Below are 22,409 nucleotides of genomic sequence, written 5' to 3'. Positions count from 1 at the left end.
AAATTTCCTGCTGAACATGGCGACCCATTGCTGCCGCTGTTCCCTCTCGTGAGGCCATGCAGAAAATAATTAGAAACGTGTCACTGGCAAGCTTTAGCAGGTATTTGAGCACCCCCACCTCGCACCAATTGTTCTTCGATTTGTCTTGAAGGTTTGCACACTACAAACAAGGCACAGGTATTGCTTATTTCGCTCCAAAAATATGAATCAAACAGAGGAGCATGAACAGCAACGCAGAAAATTACTTCGGACGACTGTTTCATTTCCCGAGTGCACTTAGCAAGGCTTCCACCGGCGGCACGTCCATCAGCATGCACTATGCTTAAAATTAGTGTCCAAATCGCACTCTCTGCGATGGCTCCCTCAAAGAAACAACACCAAAGACCAGATCTTGAAAGTCATGCTTTTGTGTTTTGCAAGCGCAGAAGCAAATCCAGGAGCTGAAAACAATCAGAGTTGCCACGAGGACAGTGAGTTTCTTTAAAAATCGCCTACAACTCCAACCCTCCCACAAGAGTTTTCCATGAGTAGCATGAGCTACTTTCAAAGGCTCTGCTTTTGCATGCTGCATTGGCCAGAAGCAATAGGTGGTATCCTAATATAAAAAGCTTTTTGGCACCAAGCGACTGCAGCAACCAAAAACACATCACGGCAGCCATATTTTACACATTACTTATTGAAAAAGTATTTGAAAAAGTACAGACAATGTAATTAGAATGAAGAAATGTGGTCACATGCTGTTTTCTTCCATTCACAAATTATTATGGGTACTAAACTGTGCAGGCTTGCTTAAGTTCACTCTTGGCGCTGCGTGCTGAGATGTTCCGAGATTGTATTACCATATTTAGCACTGTAATGTCATCAAAACTCTCTTGTGCGTAGCCATAAAAGGTAATGGCAATATACATGGCATGACCTTATAAGATTTGATCAGTAACTTTTGTAACTGCCTTTTCACTATTAAGTTCTTGTATGAATTCAATAATATCAAAAACTAAAGGTCGCACGCATGCTGTGATAGTGAAGATTAAAGTGTGGTTTTTCTGAATTATTCATCGTAATGTTAATCTTAATAGCAAAATAACAGATGTGTGTTGGTAACACGGACACATGCATATGGTACTTAGTTCAGAATCTAGGTGAACACGTTCCTGTGAATTCATAGAAAACTCTCAAGGCTCACCAGTGTAATTTATGCCTTTAAAGAATCGGGTCTCTATATACAGATGGGTGTATCCAGCTTACATTGAGACCCGATGTTGAGGTGAATATTCTCGCTTACCCTTCATTTGTACTGTTGTGTGCTTTGTATATGCGATGTGATGTTAGCTGGCGCAATAGACTTGGGGCAACAAACCTTGAACGGCATTTTTTTTTTTTGCCGAGTAGTTGGCTCCGCAAAATGTAGATGGCGCTGCCATGCCTCCACAGGCACACATGTTTGGATTTTGTGGCGAATGGACTTGCTTTTCGGGGCTCCCTGGCAGCGATGAAACCATAAGGTACTGTGCGTGCTTTGAGTTTGCTTCTGTTTTTTATTTGCTGATTTTTTGCCTTTAAAAAGTAATTGGGTGGTTTTCTTTTTCTTTCCTTTTTTGTCTCTCGTATTTCGGGTGCGCGGGTGTGCTTCGTGTACATTTGGTTTTGCAGGATGGTTAGAGCGTCCTTTCGTACCACGTGCTCCAACACGTGCAACTGGGTGGACGTTGAGTGTTTGTAGTCTGTAAATGGTAGCTTGGAAGTGGCAAGACAAATAGCTATTAGTGGTTTTACTGTACGTATTTTGGTAGGAAAGTGAGAGTGTGGCCACGTGGTTGAGCGCGTCCGAGAGCGCGTCATACCTTCGGTCTCCACGACATTGACTGCTTTTGAAACAGTGATGAGAGTTGCTTTGCGACATTTTGATGATTTGGATCCTGTGCGTATCGGTATATGCTAAAAGGCACGCACTCTACATTGATATAGCACTATGGTATTTGCATCAGTAGTAGCATTATTATAGTACTGTTATACTTGCAAAAAGCCGTACAATACATGGTGAGAAAGACGGGAAGGCAAGCAGTGCGTGGCAGGTCTCTCAAGGCAGATGAGGAGACGGATGAGAGTGGAGAGGGCATCGAATCAACCGGCACACAATGTGATGTCGATACTAGGCTGCAGAAAATGGAGGCTTTCCACGAAGAGCTTCTCAAAACGTTGCGAGAGCTCAAAAATGAGCTAAACATGGAGCGTGATGGACGGAAGGTAGTTCAAAAGAGACTTGAAGCAGCCGAGGAAAATCTGAATAGGGCCGCCATTGTGAACGAGAAAGCGTGTGACAATGGAATGCATACCTCGGACTTGACTGGCGAGGGAGTGTCAGCAAAGTACGTGGAATGCATGCAGCGTGATTAAGGGTTAGCTGGAAGAGCGGCACCTACCTTGAGGCCGCCACGCGGAAAAAGCAGGAGCCCAAGGGACAATGCCCCTTCTCGAGTCCGAATCACGCGGAAAAAGACCAAGGGAAGCAGGGCGAGGTAGGAGAGAGTGAAAGGGTGATTATCGCCGGCGATTCAAACCTGGCTGGGTGCTCAAAAGCAATTGTGGAGAGGGTGAAAGGCGACAAAAGAGTGGCGGTAGGGACATTTCCAGGACGGACACTGGGTTCTGTCATGGAGCAAGCAAAAGAAAAGCTCGCAGAAAATGCTCAAGTGAGCAACCTTGTCATAATAGCAGGTTGGCTAAATGACGTTGTAAACAGGAAAGGGACTGGACTAGCCCAGCACTTGGCGAAGGGAGTGGACGACTTGCGCAAACTATCCCCTTAGGTGCAGATCATGGTGTGCACAGTGAGGGAGGTGCCTGTACGTGAGTCACGTACAAAGAGCCGTAGTAGCTGCTAGTGAGGCAGTGTGGAAATGAACCGAGAGAAAGGCTTCGAGGTTGTCGAAGTAAACAGGGAAGTGAGAAGTTGTGGTGGTTTTAAACGAGACGGGATCCACTTCAATTACAAGCTGGCTCGAGAAGTGGGCTGGCGGCTTGGTGGTCACGCTCTTGCTTTTTTAGGGGGCCCGTGGGCGCTCAGGAGGCAAGAGTAGATAGTAATGAAGAAGGTCCCCTAAGGGAACCTCAGAAAAGTATCACCGTCGACAATAGAAAAAGGAGGAAAGCAAGAAACAGAGCTCGCCATGCAATAGGCTATATAAACATGCAGGGCAGCAGAAGAAAGGAAAAGTGGGCAGAGATTGAGGAGCAGTTACATAGAGAACAAGTAGGTGTGTATGCGGTTACAGAAACGCACCTTAGAGACTCAGAAGAGCCGCCAGTTATTGAGAATTATGTATGGGAAGGGTGCAACAGAGCTAAGTCGGAAAGAAAGGGAGGGGGAGTCGGAATGCTCATCCATCAGGGAGCCAAATGCAAAAGAGTAAATTCAAAATGTCAAGAGCATCTTTGGTTATCAGGTACAATGAGTGGGAAAAAAACTTGGCTGGGCGTTACGTATTTGTGGACTGGAAATAATTGCACAGTGAAGAATAAAGAGTTAGTGGAACGCATAAGCGCTGATATTAAGGGTTTCGGGAATAGTGCTGAAATTATCCTATTAGGGGACATGAATGCCCACATACAGGATTTAGATGGCTATACCGACAAAAACGCGATGTCAATGCTAGACCTTTGCGAGCAACATAACCTCGTGATTGTGAATACAGGGCCTAAGTGTGAAGGACAGATCACGTGGGAAGTGGGAAACCGGCAATCGACCATTGATTACTGTCTGATGACAGAAGTAATTCATGATAAGTTGAGAGAAATGGTCATCGATGAGGAAGGGTTTAGCAGCATAGGGAGTGACCATAAACGCATCATTTTGAAAATGGGATATGTAGCTGGGAAAGAGAGCAAGGAAAGCACAATGGCCAGTCCAAATTTGAACGCTGAACAAATAGCAAATATAGTCACTAGAGTTGAAGAAGAACTTGGCAAGTGGCCAAGTAAGGAGTGGGAATATGGTGAGCTTCTAAGTGTAATAACGACAGAAATACGGAAAGAGAAACAACATGTTCGTTGGAAAGGAAAAAAAGAAACCGAAAAGCTGGTGGAACAAGGAGATACGAGAAGCGATCGCCGAACGACAGAAAGCATCTCGAGAGCACAGGCAGGCAAACAAGGCGCAGTTGCCGGCTTGCCGCAGGATGAAGTAGTCAGTAAATAGGAAATATACCGGGAGAAAAAGTATATGGTTCAAATACTAGTGCAAGCAAAATTAAAAAGGTGAAAGTGAATGTTGGTTGTCAGAAATACGTGAGAAAAAGAAGGCCGCACCTAGAATGTTTTCGAACCACATAAAATTATTAGGCAGGAAGTCAACAACCATACAACAACATATCCTAGACGAAGATGAAAACAGACTGGAGGAAGAAGCGGCCATAAATTGCATCCGAAAAATAACAGCCGTATCTTTCGAAGGCAATGCTGAGGTTGTATTTGAAGAAAAAAAGAGCATGAAAGAGACCCAGGCGGATAAGGAGCTGGAGCTGAAAAATTTCAACTAAAGAAAGCCGAAGAGAAAATTCCTAAGCTCACAGCCACAGGTCTAGACGATGTTCCCGTTAGGCTGATTAATGAACCAGGACCAAAAAATAAGGAAGCTCTGGTGAAACCAGTGGAAAAAACTTTAAAAGATAGACGAACACCAGACAGTTGGCGACAATGTAGAATGAATTTAATTTATGAAGGTAAGAGGGAAAAAGATAGAATTCACTCGTATGGACCGTTCACCATTACATCGGTAATATACAGGGTAGCAATGCAGGCAATCAAATTAAAGCTTCAAGCTTGGGCAGAGAATAATGGCATTTTGGGCGAACTTCACGATGGCTTCAGAATAGGTTGGCGTTTGGATCATAACTTGTTTGTTCTTACTCAGTGTATTGAAATATCAAAAGTAGAAAGCAGATCGTTATATGTGGCCTTTTTAGACATTACGGGAGCTTATGACAAAGTAGCCCGCAACATTTTGTGGGATGTTCGGGAAGGGCAAGGCTTAGGTGACTATTGTCTACAGCTTTTGAGAGAGATTTACCTAGAAAATACCGTTTGCGTGGAATTGGAAGGGATGAGGAGCGAGGAGAAAGTTCATATCAACAAGGAACTGAGGCAGGGGTGCCCTTTATCCCCGCTGCTGTTTATGATGTACATGGTGAGGATGGAGAGGGCGTTTAAAGGTAGTAATATCGGTTTTAATCTCTCATACAAACAGGCCGGTACAGTAATAGAGCAGCAGCTCCCAGGTTTATTTTATGCGGACATTTTGTTGCTCGCTAACAAACAAAGTCATTTGCAACGTCTGGCTAATATCTGTGGACAGGAAGGCAACAATTTAGGTTTGAAATTTAGTGTTAGAAAATCAGGTGTTATGGTATTCAATGAAAACAGTGAACAGACAGTACAGATACAGGGCCAAGAAATACATCGGGTAAAAGAATATAAATACCTTGGTATATGGATAAACGAAGGCAATGGATATATGGAAGCACAGGAAAAAACCATAACAGTAAAGGGGAAGAGAAATGCGGCCATAATGAAACACAGAGCGCTATCGGGATACAATAGGTACGAGGTCCTCCGAGGTACGTGGAAAGGTGTAATGGTTCCAAGACTTACTTTTGGAAACGTGGTAGTTTGCTTTAAATCAGGGGTACAATCAGGACTCGACGGGAACCAAAGTTCAGTGGGTCGCCTCGCATTGGGCGCTCACGGGAAGACTACAAATGAAGCAGTGCAGGGTGATGTTGGCTGGACTAATTTTGAAGTGAGGGAAGCTCGCAGTAAAATTGAGTATGAAGAACGGCTGAGGAATATGGAAGAAAGTAAATGGGCTGGGAGAGTGTTCAGGTATTTGTACAGGAAAAACATTGATTCACAGTGGAGGAAAAGAACTAGGAAGCTTACCAGCAAGTATGCGGCCTGTAGGGTGGGCAACACAGCAAAAAAGGTGAAGCGGAAAGTCGGAGAGGCTGAAATAATCTCATGGGTGGCGGCAATGGAAAAGAAACCTGTCACGAGTAACTACTTAAGAGGAAAAAACAAAATCAGGAAAAAAACAAATTATGATAACTCAAAGGGAAGCTCATTACTTTTTTGAAGCGAGAACGGGATGCCTTAGAACACGCACCTATAAAGCGATATATAAGAAGGAAGAAGAAGGATGTGCTTGCTGCGGTAAAGCTACGGATACTGTGGACGATGTTTTATTAGAATGTGAAGACGTCTACCCAGCGGTCGATTTAGGTACTACTGGCCTCCTTGAAGCCCTTGGGTACAGCAGGAGCAGTGGAAAAATAAACATGTCCGCAATAGGCATTAGTAAGAGGCAATTGGAGGATTGGTGGAATAAAAGTAGAGAAACGACAAAAAACAGATGTACAGAAGCACAGTTCGTAATAGGGGATCAGAAAATTTGGGTGTGCTAGTTCATAGTGTTTTTTTTTTGTTGTTTAACCTAGGTAGGACATTAGGCAGTATAATAGCAAGAGCTTGGTGGCGCAACCCACCGCCCCGTTCCAAAGGGGACGCTCATAACATCCGTCCATCCAAGCCATAAAAAGCTGAGCATGGTCGCAACTGCCATCACACCGTTTCAAAGGGGACGCTCCTACCTTCCATCCATCCTTCCATCCATCCAAGCTATCATTGCAGGTCATATGGGCTTCTATGGCACCTTCGCTACCATGTGTACATATACCTTGGTCGATGCAATCATGGCGACCCAAGCAGTTCTGAATGCATGCGGCCCGTGTGCTCCGAGTCAAAATGAAACAGTTTCATGCAACCGCTGCAGACAAAACTGTAATTGATGGCAATGCAACCAGGGATGGTGACTATATGCAGTTCTAAAGGAACATGGCCAATGTGCACCAAGTCAAAACAGTACTGTTTGCTGCAACCGCTGTGGACAAAACCATGGTCCCTATCGATGAGATTAAGAATGGCAATCATGCAGAAGACACGTAGCCAACGCAAGCTTCCAGTGAAAACAAAACTACTATTCGATGTGACGGCCGCCGAAGAAGCCGTGGACACTAGACGCTATCATGGTTTTGCTACTCTGCTGACTAGCACTATGTTGTCTGTTGCAAAGACCATACCATCGGGTTCACTGTAAGAGCTCCAAACTTGTATACACAATTGTGAAATATTGTTCCGTTGTTTATTAACAAAGTGATATGCAGTTCTAAAGGCACGTGGTCGACGCGGTGTCATGTGCAATCGTAAATACAAAAATATAAAGACTATAAAGGGCACAAACAGGCACAAAGTGTTCCGATTATTCTGGCATTCCTTTATGGTTTTTGCCGACGACTAGGGCGATGCGGACTTCGCTGTTTCGTTTTGGTCTAACACTAGTGCCACTTTTGCCCTATTGCGCTCTAAGGATTATCCGGTTAACAAATATGCCTGAATTATCAAGAGTTTGATGTTAATAAAGGATGCGTATGCTTCCGGGACCAGAGGAAGGGTCCGAATTATCAGATTTTCTGAACTGATGAGCATAGAATTCAGTTTTACGGTGTTTCTCAGATGGAGAAGGTCAGAGGGCTAGGCTGGCTATGGCTGCCAGCAGATCGGTATGCAAGAGCGCTGATTTGAGGCTACAAAATAATCAAGATAATGGCGGTGGTGGCTTCGATTATTGCTGCTTGGATCTGCAGTCAGGGCAAAAAGTCTTGAGAAATGTGACGGTGAAAGAATTAAGCAACCAACATTTCATACATCCGTACAAATTGACTCTATAGGTTACCGCATGTGGCGGTGCCGCGGAGACGTCCCAATCATCGAGCATGTCCGAAAAATTGGTCGCTGAATGCGCACTGTTGGTCAAAATACAGTGTTATATGCATATTGGCTGGTTTGCTAGGGCTTGAATTGTCTGCCATGCAGTGGCAATGGTGACAAAGTTTTGTTGTTCTTTGTCCTGTGATGAGGGTGAGGCTGAGGATGGAGAGAAGGCAGTATCAACGAAATGACAACAGCTGTCGCCATCTGGGTGGCGGCAACAACACATCAAAATAAACCAACATGATACAGCTAACAGCTCAAAAGCGGGACTAAAATGGAAGAAACTAATTACAAATTCTTATGGCATCTCCGAATGGTCGCTGTGATCCTCTGAATCACAGTGGGCCATACTCTGGTATTAAGTCAAGCAGGAGATACCTTACGCCAACTGAACAGCCAGCTGCTCTTTCCTAAGCAGTGAGACTGAAGGAAACAAAAGCTCAGGGTAACTTCCGGTAATGCAGCCAGCGCCACTGCTGATGATAATCATTGTCACCGTGAATGGAGTACGTGGAGGTGTCCCTTCACCAGTGCAATCAAGAAAAGGGCTAGATCGTGTTAACCAGAAACCAACCAGATTTCTCTCAGCGCTTTGATCTGGTACAATTGGAAAGGATCATTTGACTGTAGCCAGAGTGCCCCTTTTCCACCATCCAAACAAGATCGGTCTTTTGGGAGTGCCTGTGAGCAACTGTTCGAAAACAACCATATGAAGATGCCATTAGCCCCGTTTTTGTATTGCTTCCCACATTATGTTGTTGTACCAGCAAGCCCGGCTGAGTAAACTGAGTGAACCATTGTCTAGAGCAGGAACATTATCACTTCAGTATTCACCTAATTGCAGCCTACTTCACACAAGGTAAACTCCCAAATGGCTTAGTCTGTAATGCCAGATAGCATGAATCACACAGGGAATGGGAAAGTACAACGCTCCTTGCATCGTGCTTGCTACATTTATAATTTCAAGCCTGCAAGTGGAACATGCTTAGGTGGCACCGACCCAGAGGGCACCAGTAGGCATTCTGTGCCTGAGACGCTTCAGGCGCTGAGACTGTCAAGCACCCGCGAAGCTGCGAAGACACCTTTCTCGGTGATGATGCCTCCTGTAATGAGCTCGGCTGGAGTGACGTCGAACGCTGGGTTCCAGCACTCAATGCCTGCGCACAGAAATAGATGGATCAGCAACCGTGTTTTTATTGTGATGCCAATTTATACGGACGCTTTACATGCATTTAGGCCGTCGCTGCCGTGCTGTTCCACTATCAGCAGCACAAGCATGGCCTGTACGTGAAAGGTTAGACAGTTTCCACAGACGCAGAGTGCATTTGGCTACAAAAATGACAAAGCGAAGTGGGCGTACCATCAACTCTGCACTCAATTAACGCAGTGGTGGAGTCAGGCTAGCGTTCTGCTGCTGGCATCATCATTGTGCATACGCACACTATAAGCACAGCAGCATATTAAGCTGCTATGTGTATAAGCAGAATGGGCAGTAAACTTCAAGGTAACATTACCTTCTAATATTTCACCAGGCACTGATAATGCTGCCAGTCCCTGTCTCGTGGACCATCGAGGCCTGCAATGCCAATGCTAGAGCTCCTCCTCCCGCTATCATTGTGAGATGCCTTGCCAAGGCACTGTCCATTCTGCCCAACAGCAGTTCCCTTGCGAGCTGCATTGCACCAACATGTCATACCCTCTCGTAGTTAGAGCACCATCCATGAAGTCCTAGCACAACACTAAACCTGCCATTGCTTCGCCTTTCATGAAACTGTCACTGCAATGCCTTGTGGGAGTAGGGGTGTATTTCGCAAAGTGGAAGACGACACAGTGATCGCGGAACACACAACCTGGCTTTTTGTCCATTTATCATCATTATGGCAAGTATTTTTCATAACGTTCCCACCTTTGAAATCTTCGCCTTCCCACACTCTCGTCCCGTTCCCATGTCAAATCCCTGAAGTTTTTGTGTTCGGATTAACCCTTCACAGTTTCCTGGACTCGGTAACTACATCACACCCGTTAGACATGCATTCACTAGACACCAACAGAAGTTGACCTTCTTATCGCACCAGGGCATTTAAGTACTTTTGTTTTTGTCTCTACTAAAGAACATTGGAATGCTTTACCTAGCCATGTCCAATCTTTATCACCTGTTGAATTTTTTTTGTATACTGTTAACAATCGATTTACTGTTGTACCTTGTTTTTATCTTTGCAATCTGTTTCTTGTACTCCTCACTCCTGCTTTTTGGGGCTGCAGTATGTTTAAATAAATAAATAAGTAAATACATAAAAGCCCAGTGCTCACCTGCAGGTGCCAGTTGGATGCCCTGTATAGACGTCATCTCCTGTGCTGGCCTCTCCTCGATGGGGATTTCCCTACCAGTTGCTCGACTCCTGTCCACAGTGGTGGTAGGTGAGGCCACATAGAATGGCACACCATGATGCTTGGCACAGATAGCCAGCTGGTATGTGCCTGAAAGAAAACACCTTCTTGTAGCACTTGGCTGTCAAGGCTGTCTATGCCTTTCAGGCATACTGAAAGTCCCAGTGCCTTGAGTTCGACTAATTCGCCCTCGCTCGGCGATCAGTTAGCCTTCTGGTTAGCTTAGATGTAAGCTTGTGCGAATATTCGATATTTTTGAATAGTTGAACGAATAATGTGCTACTCGATATTTACTTCGATTCGAACTTTGTTATTCGGAAATTTCGAAGTATTCTGCTCGAACGATTAGCCACACGCGGCAGGGAGAAGGCATTTTCAGAAGTTTAGGTTTTGGATTCGGTAATACCTTTCCCAATCCAATCCAATCCAATCCAAACCAAGCCGGGTAAACAGAACTATACTCAGAACAAAGGCGTACAAAACCGCATCTCGTCGGCGTGGTGGTGTGGTCGATTGCGTTTAGTGGGCGACTCTGTCTGCCGCGGCGGCAGTTGATGAATTCCAGCCGCCTTGGACCACTCCAGAGAGCACCATGGGGGACTTGCATGCGGCCAGCAATCTGATTTAGAACTTTTTTGTAAAGATTCCACCGAGAACCAAAGCTCGATGTCTTAAATTCAAGGCATTCCTGAAGACCCCGACAAGTACGACAACAACCCTAGCAACGCATTTAAGGAGACACCCGGACTTGCACAAGGAATACCAATAGAAGCGGGACGCACGCGGCAGGCCATTCAAGCTCAAGGGGGCAAGACAGTTTCAAGCCGAAAATTAAAGCGTCGGCCTCAAAAGCCCAACAGATGACAAAAATTATAGCTCGCTTTGTAGCTCATGGTATGCACCCCTACAACATAATCGAAGAACCAGGTTTTCTCGACATGATGAAGTTTGCTAAGCCGGATTATGCCGTGCCGTCTCTGAGAACGTTCTCGAGAGCCATTATTCCGGACCTCTACGCATCAAGCAAAGAGAAGGTGAAAAAGAAGCTTGGGGACATTTTTGCAAGCCGAGTGCAGTCGCTTTCAATCACAACTGATGGTTGTTTTTGCAACTTGTCACGTCATGGACAGTGACTTCCTGCAACACGTGCATGCATTGGCTTGCACGAAGATGACAGACTCTCACACTGCAAAAAACCTGGAGCTATTTATCGCAGGTGTCATCGAGGAGGGAGAATTTCAAGCCCACGATACTGTGCCGATCTTCGTCGTTACAGATAATGGAAGGAACTTTACTTCTGCAGTAGCACAATCATCCTGGAGTGGTGTGCAGTGTTTCGGACACCCTTCAGTTGTGTGTCAGTGATGCCAAAATTGAAGTGTCAGGGCTTTCGCCGCTCTGTGCTAAGGCCAGAGCATTTGTGGCTAGATACAAACGGAGTGCCAAGGCCTGAGGACGGCTTCAGAAAATTCAGAGACACATGCAGCTGTACTGTCTCAAGGTTATACAAGACGTCCCGACGCGATAGAACAGTGAGCATGCCATGATGGCCAGGCTCGTGAAGCTCCGTACGGTCATCACTGTCGAACTTACAGAATCTGATGCAGTTCCAAACTCGAACGCAAGTGAGTGGAAGCTTATGAATGCAGCAGTGCAAGTCTTGAAGCCACTTGACCATGCCACAACTGAACTGTCTGGGGACAGATATCCCACGCTGTCACAAGTCATTCCTCTGTTGCAGTGAACTGAGGTAGTTCTCGCTGAACATGTTTCCGAAGGTGGTGAGGCAGCATTGCTTGTCTCAAGCCTTTTGCGTAGCATCAATACGAGGTCCCCTGATATTAAGATATCACACTTTCCTGCATTGGCAATGTTGGTCGATCCTAGATCCTAGATGTCTGCTATGCCGAACGACCCACAAAGCAATGGACATTCACTCTACTCACAACGGCAGCAGAAGAGACTGTGCCAGTTGATCAACATGGTACAGCAACAAGTGGGAACAATACCTGCTCTGCAGGCCCATCAGGGGACTCTGTGTGGAGTGCTTTCCCACACTTCAGTTCGCGTGCACATCATCAGTCAAGCGGTACAATCTCGGATGAGGTTGGTGGGTACTTGAAGGCCCCCTCTTCTTTCGCAGTCCGAAGACCCCCTTTGTACAGTGGAAAAGCAAGGGCAGCTACCTTTACCCAACCCTGGTTGCAATTGCCCGCAGGTATCTTTTGATATCAGCCACCCAGACAAGAAGTGAAAGGCTTTTTTTTTTACTGCAGGAGCCGTTGTAAGCTGCAGAAGGGAGCACCTCAAACCCCGGCATGTGGAACAGCTAGTGTTCTTGCACGAAAATTTGTAGATTTTTGTAAATAATCAAGTTGTAAATAATCAAGTTGTTTACTTTCCTTGAATAAATCCCAGACCTTAGCCCTCTGCCGTTTTTTTTTTTTCTTTACTTGCTACTATTCGAAGTATTCGCTTCGAAATTATTCGAGAAGAATTACTATTCGCTTCGAATTCATTTTGAACCAAAAAAGCACTATTCGCACCAGCCTACTTAGATGGTAGAGTGACTGCCCCAGAAAGGCGTTAGTCCCACGTTGCAGTTACGGGCCAGGACGAATTTTTCTTCAACTGTGAGGCTTTCTTTCTGAGAATCCCATATGAGTTTCCTTTGTAGCTTCGTGCTACAATTTGGGTGTATGCTAAATTTTCCCTTTCATGTACTTTCCTCCACCTTGAGGGCTTCTGCAGAACTGATTTGCCACACTCAGCTATATGTGACACCAGCCACAGGCATTTCTTATCACTTAAAGGCCAAGTATAACCAAATTTTGGACTGCATAAGAGGCCTAGTTTGAAATAGACTGGATGTAGAAGAAGCTTCGTGCAAAACTTTACATTTGAAATATGAGTGAAAGAGTTATGAGAAGCTCACAAAAGTGATCGTTTTCAATAAAAAAACTGAAGAAAAAGAAAACATCGCCATTACTGCTCACCAAAAGTTGTGAACGACCTAGATCGCGCAGCTCCGCAGCTTGACCTCCGAGACTAGGCACTGCTCACTGCTGCATGCGAAGTGCTGAAAAGTCTCGGACGCGATGTGCTGGGTCTAACGTTCAGAATGACTGTCTGAACGTTAGTCTGGCTAGTTAGCCTAACATTGTGAATTTCAAATACTGCGCAAAAAATACACATACACATAAAGAAGACACATAAGATGCGGACAAGTGCTACTACCAACTGCTTATTCTTATCAACACATCTTCCGATTTTATAGCCAAGTGTCATGCCCCTTATCCCATGCGAAGGTGATAAATATAACTAAAAAGGTGAACAATACTGCTGCCTGCTTTAGATAGCAGAATTCAAAAAGTCCAGTTCGGCACTGTGCAAAAGAATAGAAGCTTCGCTTACAGATAGGTGAAGTTTGATGGGTATGAAATGCTTCTAAAGCCACTCGAGCCATGTCATTTGCAGACTTGCCCAAGATAGCACTCTCAGAGAAAAGTGCCTCGCAACCACATGCGATGATATGGGCAACCAAATGTGCATATTTGTCCTTTTTTTTCATAACTTTTAGCGCGAGCTCCCTGAGCCGGTCGTTCATGCACTGTTTGGTGATGCACCGTTCGCTTATTATGGTATTGAAGGTATCATAGCATCATTAGATGATGTTTCTATAGTGCCTACTTCAAAATTAGAAACCATTTACTCAGCTCTAGAGCGTACAAGCATTCTGTACTGCATTTCGATTATAAAAAACAGCCTTTAGTGTATTCTATTCATCCTGGGGTGACACTTTCTGTCCGCAATATCAGTGTCACTGTTTATGCAAATGACAAAGTCTCTACCTCTATCATGTGCTCCTCCTCCCAGGGATGATCTTTGCACAAACAGAAAGATACAGCTAAAGCTTGTTAATTGGACACATGTTAATTCGGATAATTCAGACCAGTATTTTGGTCCCGGTAAAAACTGCATGTTAGTCTATGCGACCAAACGTTTCTCAATTTGGCAGAATTCCCACGCACACCAGATCATTCCGAGAAATGCTGACGACTGCCGTTGCACGAAAGTGAAGTGGCAGTCCACTTGAGTGCCAGTTGAGTAAAACTACTTGAGTGAAACTGAAACACAGGAGGCATCGCCATGGCACAGTCATCGTCATCAGTTGGTGGGGTGACTGCAGCATCACTGAGCCTCAGTTTTTCATTTCCGTTTTCTTTTTTGTTCTCTTTGCTCGCCTGCAACATTTCCCCTTTTGTAAGATCCGTGTTGTCTGTTCTCACCGAGCTTTCTTTGTTCACTGTGTGGTGCATGCCGTGCCACTGTGCGCTACACTGATGGTAATGCCAGCAAAGCAACAAAAGTATGTGGTCAAGGACTTCGCGACTAAAGTAAAAATCTTGCAAGCGTTGAAGAATGGTGCATCGCGACAGGACTTCATGGAAGGTACGACGTGATGAGAAGCACTTTGAGCACATATGTGCAAAACTAAGAACAGATCCTGCAGGCCTTCGAAGGCAACAAGTTTCATGCTTCAAGGAAGTGGGTGAGAACCTAAGATTATCCTCAGCAGGAAGAAGCTTTGTTTTTGTCTCACTGTCGCAATGCATATCTGCCTTCGAGTGGACGTATGATGATGGTATAAGCGGAGAAGTACACAACAATCATGAACATTGATTCATTCAAGGCATCTGAAGGCTGGTTCCCAGTGTTCCATGAGAGGCATGAACTCGTTTTCAGAAACGTGCATTGACTTTCCTACTTTTTGCAGCTTGACTACACGGTGGCTGGAGGCTGCATCGAAAGCTTGTTGTCAGCGCTGGACAAGACTGCACTGCCAAGGGGTGGATCCTAATCTACCAAGAAAGAAACTGTCATCGCCAACTGCTATCAGCCTGGACCTGCTACCGAGCATGCGCCGACATCACCCCCACCTGGATCAACTGTAAAAGGACCCTGCTACGGCCGTAGACGCTTAGTTCGGCAGTGGTGCGACACGGTCACGCGCATTGACTTTCCTGCTTTTTGCAGCTTGACTACACGGTGGCTGGAGGCTGCATCGAAAGCTTGTTGTCAGCGCTGCACAAGACTGCACTGCCAAGGGGTGGATCCTAATCTGCCAAGAAAGAAACTGTCATCGCCAACTGCTATCAGCCTTGACCTGCTACCGAGCATGCGCCGACATCACCCCCACCTGGATCAACTGTAAAAGGACCCTGCTACGGCCGTAGACGCTTAGTTCGGCAGTGGTGCGACACGGTCACACGCATTGACTTTCCTGCTTTTTGCAGCTTGACTACACGGTGGCTGGAGGCTGCATCGAAAGCTTGTTGTCAGCGCTGCACAAGACTGCACTGCCAAGGGGTGGATCCTAATCTGCCAAGAAAGAAACTGTCATCGCCAACTGCTATCAGCCTTGACCTGCTACCGAGCATGCGCCGACATCACCCCCACCTGGATCAACTGTAAAAGGACCCTGCTACGGCCGTAGACGCTTAGTTCGGCAGTGGTGCGACACGGTCACACGCATTGACTTTCCTGCTTTTTGCAGCTTGACTACACGGTGGCTGGAGGCTGCATCGAAAGCTTGTTGTCAGCGCTGGACAAGACTGCACTGCCAAGGGGTGGATCCTAATCTGCCAAGAAAGAAACTGTCATCGCCAACTGCTATCAGCCTGGACCTGCTACCGAGCATGCGCCGACATCACCCCCACCTGGATCAACTGTAAAAGGACGCTGCTACGGCTGTAGACGCTTAGTTCGGCGGTGGTGCGACATGGTCACGCGCATTGACTTTCCTGCGTTTTGCAGGTAAGCAAAGGTTTCTGTACGTGTTTTTCATGCCTATTTGCTTCCGCACCGCTGCCGAACACAGCTATTGCACTGGTCGTTAATTATTTTTGTGTGTGTGTGTTACCAGTTTTCAGGTGTGTTACCAGCTTCCCTTTTTAAGAAATGCCGCCCTCGAAGGGAAAGCGCGAGGATACAGACGACCTCGACAGTTCACGACAAGAGTTGTTTAATTTCAGAAAGGAAGTTCTTGCTGAATTCAAAGCGCTTAAGAAAGTGTTCAGTATTGTAGCGATACCTGTGATACAGTGGCTGAATGTCACAGAGAAGTCAAAGAACTGATGAAAGAAGTCGCAAAGTTGGCTGAGTTTATCGGGGACGCTGTGACCGAAAGTGACATTGATGTTTGTCATCAGGTACCAACCGCAAAGGGAAATGAAAAATACATTGTTGTGCAGTTCGTGAGGCGAGAAAAGCATAATGCAGTCCTTGCGAAAGCAAAGAACATGCGGATCACGACTGCTGTGATGGGGCAAGGGAAGCGAGTGCTGTGTACATAATGAGCATCTCACCTGAAAAAGTAAGCAGATACTTGGCGCTGCAACAGCAAAAAAGAGGCAGGTGGGGTGGATGCACGTATGGACCAAAGACGGGAAAGTCTTCGCACGTCGAGAAGATGGCTCCCCTGTGCTTCGGCTCATCAGCCTCAATGACGTACAGCCCACGACAAACAATGCTGAAGAGCCGTGATATGCCTATCAGAGCAATCTCTTTCAATCCCAAGCTTACATGCTATTTTCTTGTTGCGCCAAGATGGCTGTTGCGCCGAAAAACCTAAAAACACTGCGAAACAAGAACTCCCCAGCCTTCCTTCATCTTAATGAATGATCATTAGAAAATAAGCATGATATAGATTTGCTCATTGATTCTACTGATGTTCACTTTGACGCCATGACGGGCACGGCGGCACTACTAGCATGCGGTGCACTAATCCCCTCATCTTCGTTGTGCAGCTCGCCCTTGGTCTGTGTTTTCATGGCACCAAAAGCAGCATCGACCATCCTGGGATAACCTTTGTCACCCCGCTGGTGAACGAAGCGCTTGTCCACGTGTGGGATACGCTGACATCATCAGACCTTCATCGACCAAGTCACCTTGAGACGGCAACATGCACAGACTGTTCGGCGCATAAGTCGCTGCGAGCACCACCACAAGAGTGGACCATATATATCCCGCACGGGCACTACATCGGCAGTTGGCACGGCGGCACTACTAGCATGCGGTGCACTAATCCCCTCATCTTCGTTGTATAGGTGAGAAGGCCTTTTGGAAAATGCTTTTGCACTAGCAACCGTTTTTTGGTGGTGCTGCCGTGCCCGCAGCTATGTCAGGGGGTGTTTGATATGGCTATGTTTCTGTGGAAGTTGCTACTGTTATCGGGAGACGTCGAAACAAACCCCGGCCCTGAACTAAAGGACATCGTTAGGCAACTAAAGGAAATTGCTGCTGATATCAAAGAAATAAAGGAAGAACGTCTTGCAGATATAGAGACCAAATTAGATGCCATTGCACTTCTAGGAAATAAAGTACAATCTTGTCAGACCGAGATTTCCCGCATGAGTCGCGTAATAGAAACAATGGAACAAAAAATCGATGACCTTGAGAACAGAAGCAGGAGAGCTAACTTAATTGTTTATGGCATACAGGAATCAGAAGAAGAAACAAGCGACAGTCTTGAGCAGATAGTTAGCAGAGCTGGACCTAGATATCCTAGAGCTAGACCCAGTTACCATAAAACGCATACACCGGTTGGGCAGACCGCAAACGAAAAAGACTAGGCCGGTAATTTTTAAACTTCTAAATTCCCGCGACAAATCGGCAATATTGAAGAAAGGTTTTAAACTTAAAGGTTCAAAATTTGCCATTGGGGAAGATTTTTCTCCTAAAATACGAGACATTAGAAAGAAACTGTGGAATAGTGCCAAAAAAAATCGTGACAAACACGACAAAGTCTCCCTTGCCTTCGACAAACTGTACATTAACAGTCGCGCCTTTGTTTGGGACGAAGAAACCAATGACAAAGTACCCCTTAAAAAAACGAAGTGGAATCAAGCAAAATAAATGGCCCGCCAATGACGTGGAGAAGAGCTCGATAAGACAACTAACAATCATAAATGTAAATGCAAGAAGCTTACTAAACAAAATAGAATCTTTCGAAAACCTGTTAACTGATCGCGAACCTGATATAGTCGCCGTCACCGAAACGTGGCTTTCACCGGATATTTCCAACCATGAAATCATTCCACCTAACTATTCAGTCATTCAAAAAGATCGGGGTTGCTCTTGTGATTAAGAAAAACCTTCCATTTGTTTTACTGCCAAATGTGACAGGTGCTGAAAGCGTGTTTTGCAGGATTCTTTGTAACAATACTACTATTTGTGTGGGTTGCTTCTATAAAAGCCCCTCTTTGGGTGATGAGAGCATTTCTGCCATTCATGAATTTCTACACCTAGAATCATCCTTACGGGAGACTTTAACCTTCCAGACGTAGACTGGGTAACTATGCATCACACATCATCTTCTTCAGAAATTCTGGTTGACCCAATGTTATCATTTAACCTTCACCAAATAATCCTAGAACCGACGCGTAAGCAAGGTTCCGCAAACAATATCCTTGACCTTATACTAATCAGTGATCATTTTTCAGGGCACCAAGCACAGACAGAAATTATTTAAGGCATTTTAGATCACAACATACCGCTATGCTTGTTGCCTCTGGACTGCTCAATAAGAACGCGCTGTAATACGTCTATAGTACCCAACTTTGAGAAGGCGGATGACGCCAGCATACTAACCCACCTTGCGCACGAATTTCAAGCTTTTACTGAAATAACCTCCGACCCGTCAATCGATGTAAACACAGCCTGGATTCATTTTAAGAATATGGTTTGCTACTGCGTGACTAACTATGTTCCGTTAAAAAACAAGCGACCACAAAGAACAAGCCCATGGATAACTCGGGAAGTCATCCACGCAAAGCATCATGTAAAAAGGATACGTAACTCTATTAAAAATCATAGATCATGCCCATCCAAAACTAACAAACTAGCATGCGCAGTAGCACATTTTCGTCAGACAGCCAAAGAAGCCAAAGAACATTATTTTCATGTAACGCTGCCTAACTTTCTGACAAACAGCCCTCAGCGATTCTGGAACCACTTCCGCCCTACTAAAGGCACGTTATCGGACTTGTCTCTTGAGGAAAAAACTAACAACGCTAATGCATACAATAACTATTTTCACTCGAACTTCACAAAAGATGACGGTAACCTGTCAGACTTGAGTAGCAGTTCAACATCGCACATCGATCCTTTAATCATATCTGACATGGGTATCCTTAACATGTTGCTCACCCTTGACCCTAAAAAATAATGCGGACCAGATAACATTCCAAACCATTTTCTAAAGAGACACGCAGAGTGGTGCAGCCGATACTTGGGCCTCATATTTCGAAAATCCCTATCACAATCATCCTTACCTGACGACTGGAAAAATGCTAAAATCATCCCAATACACAAAACAGGAGACACTTCATTGCCCTCTAACTATCGACCAATATCTCTCACTAGCACCGCTTGCAAGATACTCGAGCATATCATACTTAAACACCTAACAAACTTTCTTGACACTAACAACTTATTAACGCCACACCAGCACGGATTCCGCTATGGATTGTCAACCGTCACGCAGCTTATTGAAGTTGTGCATGACCTCGCATTTAACATCAACAGCTGTAGCCAGACTGATATAATATTATTAGACCTTTCGAAAGCATTTGATCGTGTATGCCACAGTAAATTATTAACAAAATTGCGAAATTTTATTGGGAATGGGGAAATTTTAGACTGGGTAACAGATTTCTTAACAAACCGGACACAATTCGTACTATTTCAGCATGTGGAATCTGCGACAGTGCCTGTCACATCAGGCATCCCCCAAGGATCCGTGTTGGGGCCACTTTTATTTTTAATCTTCATTAACGACATAACCAGAAATATTGACTGTAACATCAAACTGTTGGCTGATGACTGTATCATCTACCAAACAATTCACACCAACGAAGACCATGTTTCGCTTTGCAACTCACTAGACCGGCTAAATGAATGGTGCAAGAAATGGCAAATGATGATAAACAAAACTAAATCAGTTTGCATGACGGTAACAAGAAAAAAACAACCTTACGACTTTCCGTACTTTATTAACGACACAATGCTAATGAAAGTTCAACAGCATAAATACCTAGGCATCACTCTAACTTCTGACCTGAGATGGGACGCGCACATTGCCAACGTGACCTCGAAGGCATTACGCAAGTTATTTTATCTCCGAAGATGTCTCTCCGCCTCGCACCAACGTCGACTAAGCTTCTCGAGTATACTACTTTCGTTAGACCGGTTTTAGAGCACGCTAACACAGTTTGGTTTCCCCATTCAGTAACTAACATAACGAAACTGGAAAAAGTACAGTGAAAAGCGCTGCGGTTTATTTACAACAAGTATAAGCGCACAGATTCACCCACTAACCTTGCGGCTATATCGGGTTTAGTGACGCTCTCATCAAGAGCGAAGCAAGCACAGCTCAAATTTTTGTTTAACTTGATTCACAACTATTATAAGATAGACCTAACAAAATACATATGTTTTTCGCAGTCACGATCAACGAGACATAAACATGCACACGCTTTAACAGAATATTCATGCCATAATGACACATTCATGTATACTCTTATTTCCCCCTCGTGATAAGGGAATGGAATCACCTCGATCCTTCAGTCATTTCTGCAGACTCATTATCTCAGTTCACATCACGGTTAGAATCCATATCAAGCAATCAGTAACGCATTTTTATTCACATAACATGCTTTGCAACTATTGTAAGCCATGCTGATTATCTTTAAGGTGTTTACTATTATTTTTGTTCCCAATTGCTGTCCTTTTCATGATGTATTCTCTGTATTGCTGCGCATGTCTCCTAGAAATGTGATATCTATATTTGTTGTTTTTTGCGTATTCTTACCTTGTTCCTTTACATTCCTTGTTTGGTTTATTGACACACAATTTGTATGTGCGCGTTATTACCATGTATTTCATTTTTGTTTGTCCACCTGCTATGGTCCCTGATGGGACTGGCAGTATAGAAAATAAATAAATAAATAAATAAATAAATAAATAAATAAATAAATAATGGTCTCTGAAACTTGGTATTCACGACAGAACGTTTACCGTTTATGCGTACTGGTTATGAAACCTTCGTACTAAACCGTACGCAACGCCGGGGTGGTGGAGTGTTGCTGTTGGTTAGTCGCGCTCACGACGTGCAAGTTCTGAAGGAATTCTCTGTCTCAAATGATAATTTTGAAATATTAACTGTGCAAAACGGCTCCAGGATTATATCAGTGGTCTACCGGCCTCCTAACGCTCAGTGTCAAGTTTTTCTTGATTTTTTTGAGGAAATGTTAGAATTCGTGTCCCAAAACAAATATGTACTATTTCTCAGCGGTGACGTGAACATAGATTTGCTATCTGTTTCCAGCATTAGTAGTTATTTTCAGTCAATTCTCACATCTAGTGGATTTTAAGGGGGGACGCGGGGATCAACTCGGGAAAAATGACCAAAAAACCACTTTTTAGAAAGTTGCAGATTTCGAATCTTAGACCCCTTTTCTATAATATTTTCAAGTATTTCCGCTGAAAACGACTGCTAAGTACCATAAATAAATATATATGTAAGGCAATACAGCGAAAATTTCGTGAAAATCGGTGGAAAAGTCGCGGTTTTCGAGCGTCCCTAGCTCCGGAACGGCAGTACGCGGCGCGGCCATGCTGGTACCGTTGAAAAGCGCGCCTCTTCGCCTTTTGACTCCTCTCTTTCATTTCCTGAGAGAGAGAAGGGCAAGCATAAAAAAGCAAAAAGTCTGAAGGTCGCGGAGTTGCTTGTCGCGGCCGCCGATTGGCTTGCTTCGTCACGTGCGTTCTACGAGGCGCCCCATTGGCCGAATCTGGAAGGGAGCTGCTGCGGCGTCTGCTTCTCCCGTTTCTTCGCGCGCTGGCCGCTGCCTCTTTGTATACGCGTTGGATACTCGGGGCACGCCGCCGCTTCATCGCTTTATTCGGATTTGAGTTTTTATTTCATTTTCTGGCTTCGACCATGACTGGGCGGACGTGGACGACGAAATTCGCTACCAAGCACCGCTTCGGCAGCCGCAAGCGCAAGCCAGCGAACAGCCGAACGATAAGTAGGCCTAGCGGTGATGCGTCCGCGCACGAGCTTGCAACAGAGACTGTCGACGCATTGCCGCGCAGTTCGCGGGCTGTTACAGCCTTGTGTTCCAGTGGTGGCAATA

At 45.0% G+C, this 22,409-nt stretch overlaps 1 protein-coding gene across 9 annotated transcripts in view; it reads right to left on the bottom strand.

The window, feature by feature from the left end:
* Positions 1-8,736: 8,736 nt before the first annotated feature.
* The window catches only part of LOC135920499 (methylthioribose-1-phosphate isomerase), a 199,286-nt gene continuing 185,613 nt past the window's right edge, over positions 8,737-22,409 (bottom strand). For all 9 annotated transcript variants that reach the window (XM_070528979.1, XM_065454777.2, XM_065454776.2 and 6 more), the window contains 2 exons: positions 10,132-10,299; positions 8,737-8,978 (listed from right to left, as the gene is read on the bottom strand). In XM_070528979.1, coding sequence (XP_070385080.1) covers positions 8,860-8,978; positions 10,132-10,299 — 287 coding nt within the window. In that variant the 3' untranslated portion in view covers positions 8,737-8,859. The remainder of the gene's footprint in view (positions 8,979-10,131; positions 10,300-22,409) is intronic.

This window comes from Dermacentor albipictus, unplaced genomic scaffold (assembly GCF_038994185.2).
Source record: "Dermacentor albipictus isolate Rhodes 1998 colony unplaced genomic scaffold, USDA_Dalb.pri_finalv2 scaffold_16, whole genome shotgun sequence".
Classification (NCBI taxonomy): domain Eukaryota; kingdom Metazoa; phylum Arthropoda; class Arachnida; order Ixodida; family Ixodidae; genus Dermacentor; species Dermacentor albipictus.
This window is presented reverse-complemented; position numbering and strand designations above follow the sequence as displayed.